The 12140-nt window shown below is 45.5% G+C and overlaps 1 protein-coding gene across 1 annotated transcript in view; it reads left to right on the top strand.

The window, feature by feature from the left end:
• LOC146558793 (low-density lipoprotein receptor-related protein 8-like) overlaps positions 1-12140 on the top strand; it is a 29250-nt gene that overhangs the window by 15371 nt on the left and 1739 nt on the right. The window contains exons 7-12 of the mRNA XM_085246689.1: positions 4313-4528; positions 5037-5155; positions 5365-5504; positions 6085-6226; positions 6300-6497; positions 8631-8791. Coding sequence (XP_085102815.1) covers positions 4313-4528; positions 5037-5155; positions 5365-5504; positions 6085-6226; positions 6300-6497; positions 8631-8791 — 976 coding nt within the window. The remainder of the gene's footprint in view (positions 1-4312; positions 4529-5036; positions 5156-5364; positions 5505-6084; positions 6227-6299; positions 6498-8630; positions 8792-12140) is intronic.

Raw genomic sequence — 12140 nt, forward strand, 5'->3', positions numbered from 1 at the left:
CCGTGGATGAAGAGATCGATCCGCACTGCAGTGAACGCCAGGACCTCCACCTACAACGCGGGTCTTGCCACTGGCGATATGAGCGCCTACAAAGCGGCCTCATACGGCGTGCGCGCGCGGTGAGAGATGCCAAACGCCGGTACCGGGAGCGTGTGGAGTCCCGCTTCCACCAGGGCGACACACGGAGTATGTGGCACAGACTACGCACCATTACGGACTACAAAGCCAGGGACACTGCGCCAATCAACGCCAACTCTGCATTCGCCAACGAGCTGAATCAGTTCTACGCCCGTTTCGAGGTTAGCCAGGCGGCTAATGCTATCTACCGCCTGACTACCGAGGACAGTGACGTCATCAGCGAGAGACCGGTGACCATCATCGCGGAGCATGACGTCCGAGCGGCATTGAGGAGAGTGAACACAAGGAAAGCGCCGGGGCCAGACGGCATCACCTCTCTCTCTGAGGGGCACTAGCGCTGCCTCGGCACATTTAGCAAAGGTGCGAGGAGCGAGCGACAGCCCTAAACGGCAGCACCAGGTATTCATAGGCTAAGCCCTCGAAAGCATATCAGGAACTGCCTGCGTTTCAGGTTTATAGCCACATGAAAATAAGCATCTGTTAGATTGGTTTGCAACAATCAATCTCCTGGGCCGACTTCATTCAAGACCTGTCTGAGTGTTATTGATTGTAACATGGAAAGATGTACATTCATACATTTTTTTTTTGGAGGCACCTTTCCTGGGGCACAACAATGAAAAACAGCGGTAACACGTGATGTGGTCACCTGAACATTTAACACACCTGAACAGGGAGTTACAACCTGAGGCATTTTGTGTGCACGGGTTTTGTGCTTGGGAGACAGTGTTGGGCAGCGCATTCTGGAGCTGACAACCTAAACAGAACTTAAGCGGCACCTCTTGGGCGGCAACAGAGGGGTAAAAGCAGCGTCTCCCTGCTGCTGGCCCCCTGTTCCCCTCAGAACCACAGCTAGGAGGGCTGAGGCTTCTTTCTCCTGGGCGTCAGGTGGGCCTTTGCTCCAGGCCGACTGGTGTGGAGCTCGGGCTGTAGGATGTGCTTTTGCTAGCGGCACACCCACTGTAGCAGTGGGCGCTGGTCTTTTGCCAGTTGGCAGAGGAGCGGCAGGCCTGTGAGAGCTAGCTGCGGGCTTGGGCTTCGCCTGACGTCTGGGGATGATGGCGCGCAGAGCTTCTGTCTGCTTCTTCCTCAGATCGAATCTAACCTGAATGGCTTCAAGTGAATGTCCAAAAAACCCAGCCGCAGACACTGGTGCGTCCAAATATACAGCCCTGTCTCTATCTGGGACATCTGAGAGGGTCAGCCACAGCCACTCTGCGCCACTACTGTCAAAGCCATTCCTCTGCCCAGGGAGAGCGCTGCACAGCGGGACACACAGAGGATGTAATCTGTGGCAACTCTGACCTCGTTAGGAAGAGGTACCAGCGGGCTGTCATCAGGAACCAGCGATTCGAGCTCCACCAGGCACATAGCCTGGTACGTCTGGAGCATGGTGACGGAGCTCATTGCGCAAGCAGTGCCGGCCTGAGCCTGATAAATCTTCTCCAGCTGCGAAGCTGAGAATCTGCAGTGTTTGGATGGCAGAGTTGCGGGGCCGCCAACACCATCGTTATGGGATGGGGCCAGATAAGCAGCCAGAGACTGCGTTAACTAAGCCAGCTTCCTCGGCGCCGTCCAACTCCATGTACTTTCCATAGCCGGGCACAGTGATGCGGCTAGACAGAGGTTTGTCCCATGATGCCGTTAGCTCGCAGACAAGGTCTGGGAACATGGGAGGCGCCTTTTTGGCCGATGCGGGCTCTGGTAGGAGGAAAAAACTAGCGAACCACGACGGCTTTTGAGCTGGCGGAGGAGAGGACCAGTCCACCTGCAGCTTCTCAGCAGCACGGCGAAACAGGGAGAAAAGAAAGGTGTCATCGTGGCTGACTGGCACAGCGGTGGCGGCACATTGGGCCATGCTGTGCGACAGCTGAGCGTCCCAGCACTTTTTCCACAAACATCACCCATCTTTCCAGGGTCGAGCGCCAGAGGTGGCGGCAAAACGCACAGGCTTCGGGCTCCGTCAACACTCTCCTAGCGTGAACGATCCCCAGGCAGACAGTGCAGGCATCGTGCTGGTCGCTATCATGCAAAGAGAGGACGGGAGAACGGAAGATTTCTGCTTTGCTAGCTTCAGTTTGGAGTCCATTTTAAAAAGCAAAGCAAAACGCTGCACAGTTAAAACTCGAAATTAGTGCTCTGCGGGCAGCCCACGCACCAACTGCGCAATGGAGGCTAACACCAACAGGGGCAGTTAAGCTAAGTTCAAGTCAGCAGACAACGGAGCTAACTAGCAGCAGCTAGCTAGCCCAACTCAGCAGAGGTGTTCTCAGCGAGGTGAAGAACGTAACAACTGAGGGATGACTGTGTCCCGATTCGCGATGTTGAGAACCAAAACAAAATACCAGAGGCCCAGAAGCATGCAATCAAACAGATGAGTTTATTGAACACACGCGTGGGAAGATGTACACTGGGACTTGTCCTCTTCTTTGGCCCATCTTCTGTCACTTGTTACTAGGCAAACTCAAAAGCAACAAGAAGCTGAATACATTCAGGCCTTCACTCAAGCCTGTTTCTAGATTATATGTAATATATGTGTTTTGTAGGCGTGTATGCAGTTTTAACCTTCTATAGCTCCAAGTCACTTACACAATAGATTGTCTGGACATCGCGCCAAACAAAGCTTACAACCTTTAATTAATTGACTGAGCTTCAACTCTTTAATAAGCACAAAATGCAATGTATATAAAATGGTTATAGCTGCACCTGTAATAAAAATGTCAATGTAATGCCAACAGCTTCAACAAATGCTTTAATGAAATGATGATTAATTTGATTATGTCTTAATGCAAAGTGAATTAATCCAATGGTAATAATGATAAGTATGAGTAGCAGTAAAATATTTCCCGTATTCCACAACTGTGATGACAGCGGCTATAAGTGCAGGCGGGGCTGTGCGTGTGTCATCACACGTCATCTGCCTTAAAGGCGTGAATAAAGGTCTCTTCAGCCAGGACACGCGAGGGCATGATATCCCATACATGTGTTGTACCGAGTGAATCGACTGAAAGGGAACTTATTACACGGTCTCCACCCCCCTGGCTAATAAACTGCCCCTCTGTCTCCCAGGAGGTATAGGGACAGTTTCTTTCCTACAGCTCTGAAATCTAACACCCCCTGCACACACACCTGAAGACATGCACAAGGCCACTGCACTTTACAATACCACTTTTTAATAGTATTCCCTTTTTTATGTGTGTGTGTGCCGTTTCCATATTGTGAATATTTGTTTGTGTTTGTCTATATTTTTTGTTCTTGTTTTTTTTTTTTTCTCTTTTCTCATTATGTAACTCCAAAATCACAACACAGAATCTTTGAATGCTAAATTATGCCAGTTGCTCCTATATAGAAAGTACAGCTAAGGCTGTTAAAGTGCACAAGTACTGGCCTCTAGTAGTGGATTAAAAAGTAAAATAAAAAATTTAACTTGAAAAAAATAAAATGTGTGTATATATAATGGTAAATGGTAAATGGCCTGTATTTATATAGCGCTTTACTAGTCCCTAAGGACCCCAAAGCGCTTTACATATCCAGTCATCCACCCATTCACGCACACATTCACACACTGGTGATGGCAAGCTACATTGTAGCCACAGCCACCCTGGGGCGCACTGACAGAGGCGAGGCTGCCGGACACTGGCGCCACCGGGCCCTCTGACCACCACCAGTAGGCAACGGGTGAAGTGTCCAAGCCGGGGCTCGAACCGGCAACCTTCCGATTACAAGGCGAACGTCCAACTCTTGAGCCACGATATAAGATATACGATATAAGATAATAATTTTAAAAAAGTGTTTTGAGTAACTGCTAAAATATTTCACTGAGACAGAACTGGAAACATCAGCCTGATAGTGGAGGGGAAGGAAATGTTGGTCATGGATTGTTCTGTGGTGGGGGTGACTGTGGTGATGCATCAGTCTGAGACGTGCTAACACTAACATTACTGTTGCTAATGTGGCTAAAATAATGTTTAGGCCGAGTTCTGATGAATTAGCCTGTTGTGGGATGGCGCCAGTGGCATGGATGGAGTCTGATTGGATTTGTTAGAGCTGAAATTTCAATAAACACACTGTCGTTGTTGTGGTTGTTGTTGTGGTGGGTTTTTTTTGTTTTTTTTGTTTTTTTAATGTGTTGTCTGGGCTTCTTATTTTCACTCTTGCATTGTTTTTTTTTTTTTAGGATCTCCTTGGATAGAAAGCCACAGGAAGCTGTGTTGGTGCTGAAAGTTCAAGATTCGGTAACCAGCATGGTGGTGGATTGGATCCACCAACTTCTCTACTGGACCAGTATAGAGATGGGGTGGGTTAGCGTGGCCTTTCTGGATGGTTCAGCTCATCGTCGGCTCATCGCAGGGCTCGACAAGCCCTCCGCAGTGGCCGTGGATCCTCTCCGAGGGTACGAGGCTCTGGGATTTTGCATTTCATTTTAATGGTTAACAGCACAAGATAAGGAAAAAAAAATGCTTCACCTGTGATAAGGGGCTGTTGCATCATGGTTGTTAAATAGCAATGATTGCATTTCAAAGCAAAGAAGCTAAAAGCCAGCACGTCACGCTGGAGCTGGTTAAACATTTACACCTTTACTTGTCCAGGGAAGGGCAGCACATTACAAAACCCTACATTAATACTGTTTAAATGGTGTTTAAGCATGACTGTGTCCATGTCATGCTTGAAGGCATTGAATTATTCAAATAATACATTCTCTTCCTTGCTTTATGCTAGTAGGTCCAACCACTTCCTTTAGTTTTGCATATTTCTTTTTGCTTGTTTCGTCTTTATTGAAGTGTTATTTGTTGGCAAATAGCTTGTCTCCTAAATTAAAAAAAGACATCACCAAAAGGTAAAATAAGTCTTAAAAATCAAAGCTACAGAAGATCAAAACATGGGTGCTTTTATTTTCTCAGGCTGCTTTTCTGGGCAGATTGTGGTGTCTCCCCAAAGATCGAAAGTGCCGGTTTGGACGGCTGCGACAGAAAAGCTCTGGTCACTTCCTCAATACGCCAGCCTGTAGCCATCTCTCTAGGTACGTTCTGACATTCAAATTAATTGCTGTCAAACTGGCATTATTTAGAGAAATCAGAGGAGAGGAAAAACATCTTCGTCCTTAAATTAGGAACAACATGAGTTCATTTTTCTGTACTTCAGGCAGAAGTCAGACCTTCAGTTCGGAGCATTTGAATATATTTATGTTGAGTCACTTAGTGCTGGTATTCATGTTGCACGTTCCCTTAGATATGCCTCGGCAGCTGCTGTACTGGTTTGATGAGGGAATGAGAAGAATCTCAAGAGTAAATCTAGACGGTCGTCAGCGTAAAACGGTGGTGGAGTCTAACGGCTATCTAGACCGAGCGTTTGGACTGTCTGTGTTCGAGGTACAAGAATTACATTATGGTCTGTGCTGCCTGACATCCTGTGTCAGACCCGGGGGGCAACAACAAATGCATTTTAATACTGAAGGCAGCTATATGCAAGGAAACTAAATGCAGTGCATCCAGAAAGGATTTACAGTGCTTCACTTCTTCCACTTTTTGTTATTTTGTAGGCTTATTCAAAGTGCATTCAATTCATTTTTCACCTTAAAACCCAACACACAATACTCCTAACACAACACGCATGCGACAAAAGTGCCTAAATTTCCACTAAAAGATCTATTACTTGTGCCATTGGCTATCACTGAGAAGACATGCTGCTTGCACATTTCACCAGTGCTTGATCATTCCCCTTTTATAATTTCATCACAGCTGAGTTAAAGAGTTCAGCAGCAGCAGCAGCTGCAGCTTAAAACGAAAGAGAATATTTGGCCTGCACCACTTGCTGAATTGAAGTGTGAATACTTCCTGGATATACTGTATACAAGAAAATCACTTCATGATGAGATATGGAGCTTTCTTCTTGCATGCAAAGCCCGATTTCTGCTGTGTGCTGCTAAAGCTTTCCCTCACTGGGTTTCAGGGATTTGTATATTGGAGTGACGAAGTTACGCGGTCCATTTGCCGAGCAAACAAACACAACGGCAGAGACCTCCAAGCACTTCTGTCTAACGTCACCTCGCCAGGTGGTGTGCTCATCATACAGCCTGTTCTCCAACCAAAAGGTATGCCCAATCAAAAAGGGACTTCTTCACACTGTAGGTCCCAGACTGATAACTGTTGCTGATTTCTTCTAAGGACCCTCTGTTTGTGGACGTCCAAGGGCAGTTTGCCATCACAAGTGTGTCATTGACTTGCTGACCCAGGGTCCAAAGTTCAGCTGTGTTTCTCCAGAAATAGGAAGAAACAAAACAGAGGAAATTCCTGCAATCTCCCGTTCAGTTCCTGCAACAGCTTTATCGGATCCTACATTTTTGGGAATCCTTTCTCTGATTGGTAAGAACCTGTCAAAGTCTCAAAACATTTAAACAAATCAGATCCATACTGCACATGAAAGGTCGTCTTTCATTAGTAGCGGCACAAATTTTTCCACCAGAGTCAATAAAATAGAATAGAATAGAATAGAATTCAACTTTATTGTCATTGCACATGCACAGGTACAGGGCAACGAAATGCAGTTTGCATCCATCCAGAAGTGCTTTAGTGATATAGATATATTACAATATATATTAGCAATAATATAGATATGTGAGTATATTACAGAAATGGGTCTATTATGGTATGTTATAATGTACACGGTATGAAGTATGTTGTGAATATTCTATAACTATAAGTATGTACAGGCTGTAGTGAGTACAAGCTATGTACAGGATATGAACAGGATATAAATATGAAAAACTATACAGAATATGAAATAAATAACTTTACAGAATCTGGGATATACAGCTATACAGAAATGGGAACTATGCAAGTTGTAAACAGTTGTAGGATTAAAGATTATCGAATGTACAGAATGATTATTTACACAGAGCTATACAGTAGTGCAGTTAAGATAAGTGAGGGTGTAGATAGTTTCTACAGAGGCTATATAAAGTGCAAAAATGAATGGATCATTGATTTTCTTTTAGTTACAGTTTACCAGAGTAATTAGTAATCCAATAAACATGCAACAGGTCTCCATTGGTCATCACAGGGAGATGCACTGATCAGGCCTAACATTATGACCACCTGCCTAATATTGTGTTGGTCCCCGTTTTGCTGCCAAAACAGCCCTGACCCATCGAGGAATGGACTCTACGGTCCCCAACCCCTGCGCCACAGGCCGGTACCAGGCCGCGAGAGTTGAGGCCTGGGTGTGAAATTTATGGTTTTCAGGGTTTGTTGTTTGTTTTGTTTTTTGTTATTGTTAACTCTCTTTCCCTGGGTCTTTTCCCGTGTTGTAGTTGTGTGTCTTATTTTGAAATAAATATTTACGCGTTACCATAGCGACCAGAGAGCATTAAGGGGCAGAGAGCTACTCTCGATGCTGTTGATGCATTTCAGGAGGACACTGCTAATAAAGTTACACAATTACAGAGTGATTTGGCATTTATTATTATATTTAAAAAATACCACAGTTTTTGTCTTGGTCGTGTCATTTTGTTTTGTTGTATTTATCCTGTAAGTTGCGAGGTATGACCTCCATGGATCAGACTTGTCCAGCAAATCTGAGAGATGCTCGATTGGATTGAGATCAGTGGAATTTGGAGACCAAATCAAAACCTCAAATTGTTTGTTGTGCTCCTCAAACCATTGCTGAAACATTTTTTTATTTTTTATTTTTTGCTTTGTGGCAGGGTGCATTATCCTGCTGAAAGCAGCCACAGCCATTAGGCAATACGGTTTCCATGAAAGGGTGGACAGGGGTCAGCATGGGTACCGTGACTGGTTTGTGTCTCTGCAGCCTCATATGCACCTAACTAATGCACTGTGTATTCTGACACCTTTCTATCAGAACCAGCATGAACTTTTTTGACAATTCGAGCTACGGTAGCTCATCTGTTGGTTTGGACGACACGGGGAAGCCTTTGCTTCCTACGTGCATTGATGGGGCTTGGCCGCCCATGACCCTGTCACTGGTTTTACCATTGTTCCTTGCTTGGACCACTTTTGATAGATACTAACCACAGCAGACCCGGGCCACCATGACAAAATGTTCACTTGTTCCCTGATAATATCCCACCTCTACCAGATGCCATAATAAAGAGATAATCAGTGTTATTCACATCACCTGTGTGGTCATAATATAATGCTTGATTACATGTATGAAGTCAAGCTTGCAAATGAATATCTTTGCAAAAAATGCTTATATGAATGTGCGTGAACGAGACCTGTTTTATAAAAATGCCCAAATTTAGTAGAAAAGCAAAATAAGAAGCATTTCATTTACCACACATAAGTAAATGTTTTCAAGTTTTTATGAAGCGTTGTTAATCCAAAGGGCTTTTTCCACAAGTGTTTTTCCATTCATGCAGCCACCCATTTGTCCACTCAGTGGAGGTAATAGAAGTGACATCATGCATGACTTCAGCTTCTATGTCATGTCTGGAACTCCAAAAAACTGATGAATTTCCTGTGTGTGTTTCCAAGTGTTCCTCAGTGTCCTGCTGTTGGGAATGGCTGCATGGTGGTGGAGGAAAGAATTCCAACCTTACAGATCTCTCACTGTGCAGAGCTTCTCCCTGAAGGAATCCCAGGACCCCCTCGTCATTCAAGAGCCACCAATGGGTTCAGACACACGTATAGTCAAGGTGAGAGGAGTTTTGAAGGTAAAACCAGTAGTTTGTGTTTGTGTGCACATGTGAGAGATACAGCTAACTGCTTTACATGTTGTTTTCCCACTTCATGGCTATCTTACACCCTCTGTTTTATCTTTTTTAGGACAATAAGATGCAACCCTCACTAGCAAAAATGTTTTAAAATTTCTTTTTCACTGCTCCCAGTGATTTAATAATCCTGCAAAAACACATCCAAAGAAGGAAACTACATAATAAACAATAAAGGGAAACCATAGCTATTGGGCAGGTAGCATGCAACTGCAAACTGAACCTGGACCCACATGCACGTGCGTTAAGCCATATAAGTCGTATTTTCAAATGTTTTTGTCATTCCCATTTTTTTCCTGCACACAAAAACAAACTGTTCATTGCGTTTATTGGACTATTCCTTAAAGAAAACGCCAAACAAAAACCGGCATTTCCCCCAGTGCTTTACATCCCTGATCTTTACCCAAGTGTCCAGAACATATGGTCGCAGTTCTGGTGATACGATTACAAAATCGATCATCGACCTGCAGCCTACAGCGTCCTGGTGCCACGTGCACTTATGCACACTCTTATGTTCAAACAAGGTGTTTGTTATGGCCAAACTGTGATTTGCACAGAAGTCCAATAACAAAACACCGCTCTGGTTCAGATCAGGGAGGCCGTTCCTCCCAATCACGCCCCTCTAGGTCTCGCTGTCGTTACCCACGTGAGCATTGAAGTCTCCCAGTAGGACAACAGAGTCTCCAGGTGGAGCACCTTCCAGCACCCTACCCAAGGACTCTAAGAAGGCTGGGTACTCTGAACTGCCACTCGGCGCACCCGGCCACCAGACGCTCGCCCTCGAGCACCCTCCCCGGGTCTGGCTCCAGGGTGGGGACCCAGTAACCCTATCCCGGGCAGGGTGAACTGTTCCCTCGATGGTCTTTTCATAGGGTACTTCTGAATCGCTCTTTGTCTGGTCCCTCACAGGACCAATTTGCCATGGGAGACCCTACCAGGGGGCAAAAGCCCCCGGACAGCATAGCCCCTGGGACACACAAACCCCTCCACCACGATAAAGTAGCGATTCACGGAGGGGTGCTATCTAATCTAGCAGTTCAATTGAAGTTTAGCTATACAGCCCCGTATCACAACAACAGTCCCCTCAAGGCGCTTTATATTGTAAGGTCAAGACTACAATGTTACAGAGAAGACCAAAAATCAGATGACCTCCTATAAGCAAGCACTTTGTGACAGTGGGATGGAAAAACTCCCTTTTAACAGGAAGAAACCTCCAACAGAGTCACTTAAAGTACATAGTTAGGGCTGGATTATCAAAGAGAGAGCTGGTTCCACAGGAGAGGAGGCCTGAAAGCTACTTTTAAATGCCCTGAGAACCACAAGCAAGCCTGCAGTCTGAGAGCAAAGAAGTAGAGCTTAGGCTTGCATTAACGTCTAAAGAGGCCTGCTTTGCATGCTCGAAGGAGCGAATTAGTAGATGTGAGGGAGTATATTGTGGCTAATGTGCAGGCTTCTCTTATTAGAGGAAACAGGATTGTCAAACAGCACAATGTGTTATCATAAGGTCCCTGACTCAGCCTTTAGTAGCCCTGAACAATGTTTTCACTATAAGGAGGCTGGCTAAGATCATCCCATTTATTGGAGTCCCCCCCATTATACATTTATGCATTTGTTTGTTTTTGGCTGGGCTCTGCTTGCTGCTTTGACTCGAGCCGCGTTCAGTAGTGATACACAGATCAGGGGTTGGGTTAATGTGGATTGAAACCTGGTGATCCTTCTTCAGTTATTTCATTACAGTCAGTCAAATCTTATCAAGCCACTGTATATGTGTGCATGAGGGTGGGAATGCATGTTTGTGTCTGTGTGTGCCAGTTTGTCTGTGTCTATATGTCAGGTTGGGTCTTAGACTCCACCTCTCTGGGAACTCCCAGGCCCTCCAAGGCCTATCTCCCCTCACCACACTCCCTGCCGGTGACTGATGCCCTCAGGGGTCAGTGCATTGGTGGTTCTTGGTGTCCAGGGCTGGGCACTCAGGTATGTACCAGCTCACTCCCGGTGGCTACCTGGCGGGGCCTGGCGCCTGTTGCTCGGTCAGGCCTCCTCCGGGGTGCGGGGGGCCTCCGGCCTCTGGGCCTGCGGCTCGGTTCACTCTGGCACAGCTGGCTGCCGGCAGAGCCGGCGGGCACGCCGGTGCAGCCCCCTCTAGCTTCTGCTCGGTGGCTACTGGGTGACGCCTTGTCTGGGGATCCTCAGCCCTTCCCATGAGGGTGGCACAGATGCCCCTCCGGTGGTCCTCCTTGGGCTCTCGCACTCTAAGGCCTCTGGATGTCTGGGGCCTGGATCTCCTCCATGCCTGCTTCATGCCCTGGGGGATGGGGCTATGGCTCGCTACATCCTCTTGCAGACCATTACATGTGGAAGCCATTTGAATACAAGCGCGCTGATCCACACAGGTATGCACACGGGTGTTTACTGCTCGTAGACTTAAATTACACCTTTCTTGGCTGCTACTTCAAAGCACATTGTGCGCTGTCTGTCCTGCGTGTTGCACAACAACATCGAATATTTAGTATTTACTGCTGTTTACACTTAGCTAGATTAATGCGATGGTGTTGTGTTTAGTATGTTGCTTTATCATTAGTATACAGAAATACTAATGATTATGAAATTACTGCAACCCATCATCTCCAGAGGTTACTCCTGTGCATGACCATTAGTATATTTATGCTTTATTTGTCAGATTTTTTTTACTGTTTCGTCTTGAGAAGTGAGACATTTTTGACATTTGAAAAAAGAAAATAACACAGTATTCCACTTTCAAATGGATCCATTTCATTCATTCACTTGAGTACAGTTTGAACCTTAAAGATTAGCTTCGTCTGGTATAAACAACAGTTTATTGTGACCTTATGAACATCCTAGAGTTGCATAATGTGACTTTTGGTTTTATTGCAGAATAAAAAAAGAAAAAGAAAAAGAAAAAAATAAAAGAAAAAGCCACTGTAAGCAGTTCTGGTGAAGAAGAGTGGATTTCTTTGAGGGTAAAATTGGGACGGATGACAAAAAACCTAGTGCTTCTAAATATTGCTCCTTGCTCCTAAATGTTTCATGTGTGTGTTGTCCTTGAATTAAGCTGTGGTAAGTGCAGCAACTTTCTCTTTTGGTAGTTTAAAAAAAACAGCCTCGTGCTTCTGAAGCGACGCAATCAACAGGTGTTTCCTCCTCAGGAAAAACACGCACACACGCATGTCTTACTATTAAGATTTGAAGCCAGCAACCTCAGATTTTCTAATTTGCATCTCAGCTTTTAAAATAGTTAGAAAGAACTGCAAAT

Source organism: Mchenga conophoros, linkage group LG15 (assembly GCF_057382185.1).
Source record: "Mchenga conophoros isolate Kocher_MC1m ecotype Shallow Benthic linkage group LG15, M_conophoros_male_GT1.1, whole genome shotgun sequence".
Taxonomy (NCBI): Eukaryota; Metazoa; Chordata; class Actinopteri; order Cichliformes; family Cichlidae; genus Mchenga; species Mchenga conophoros.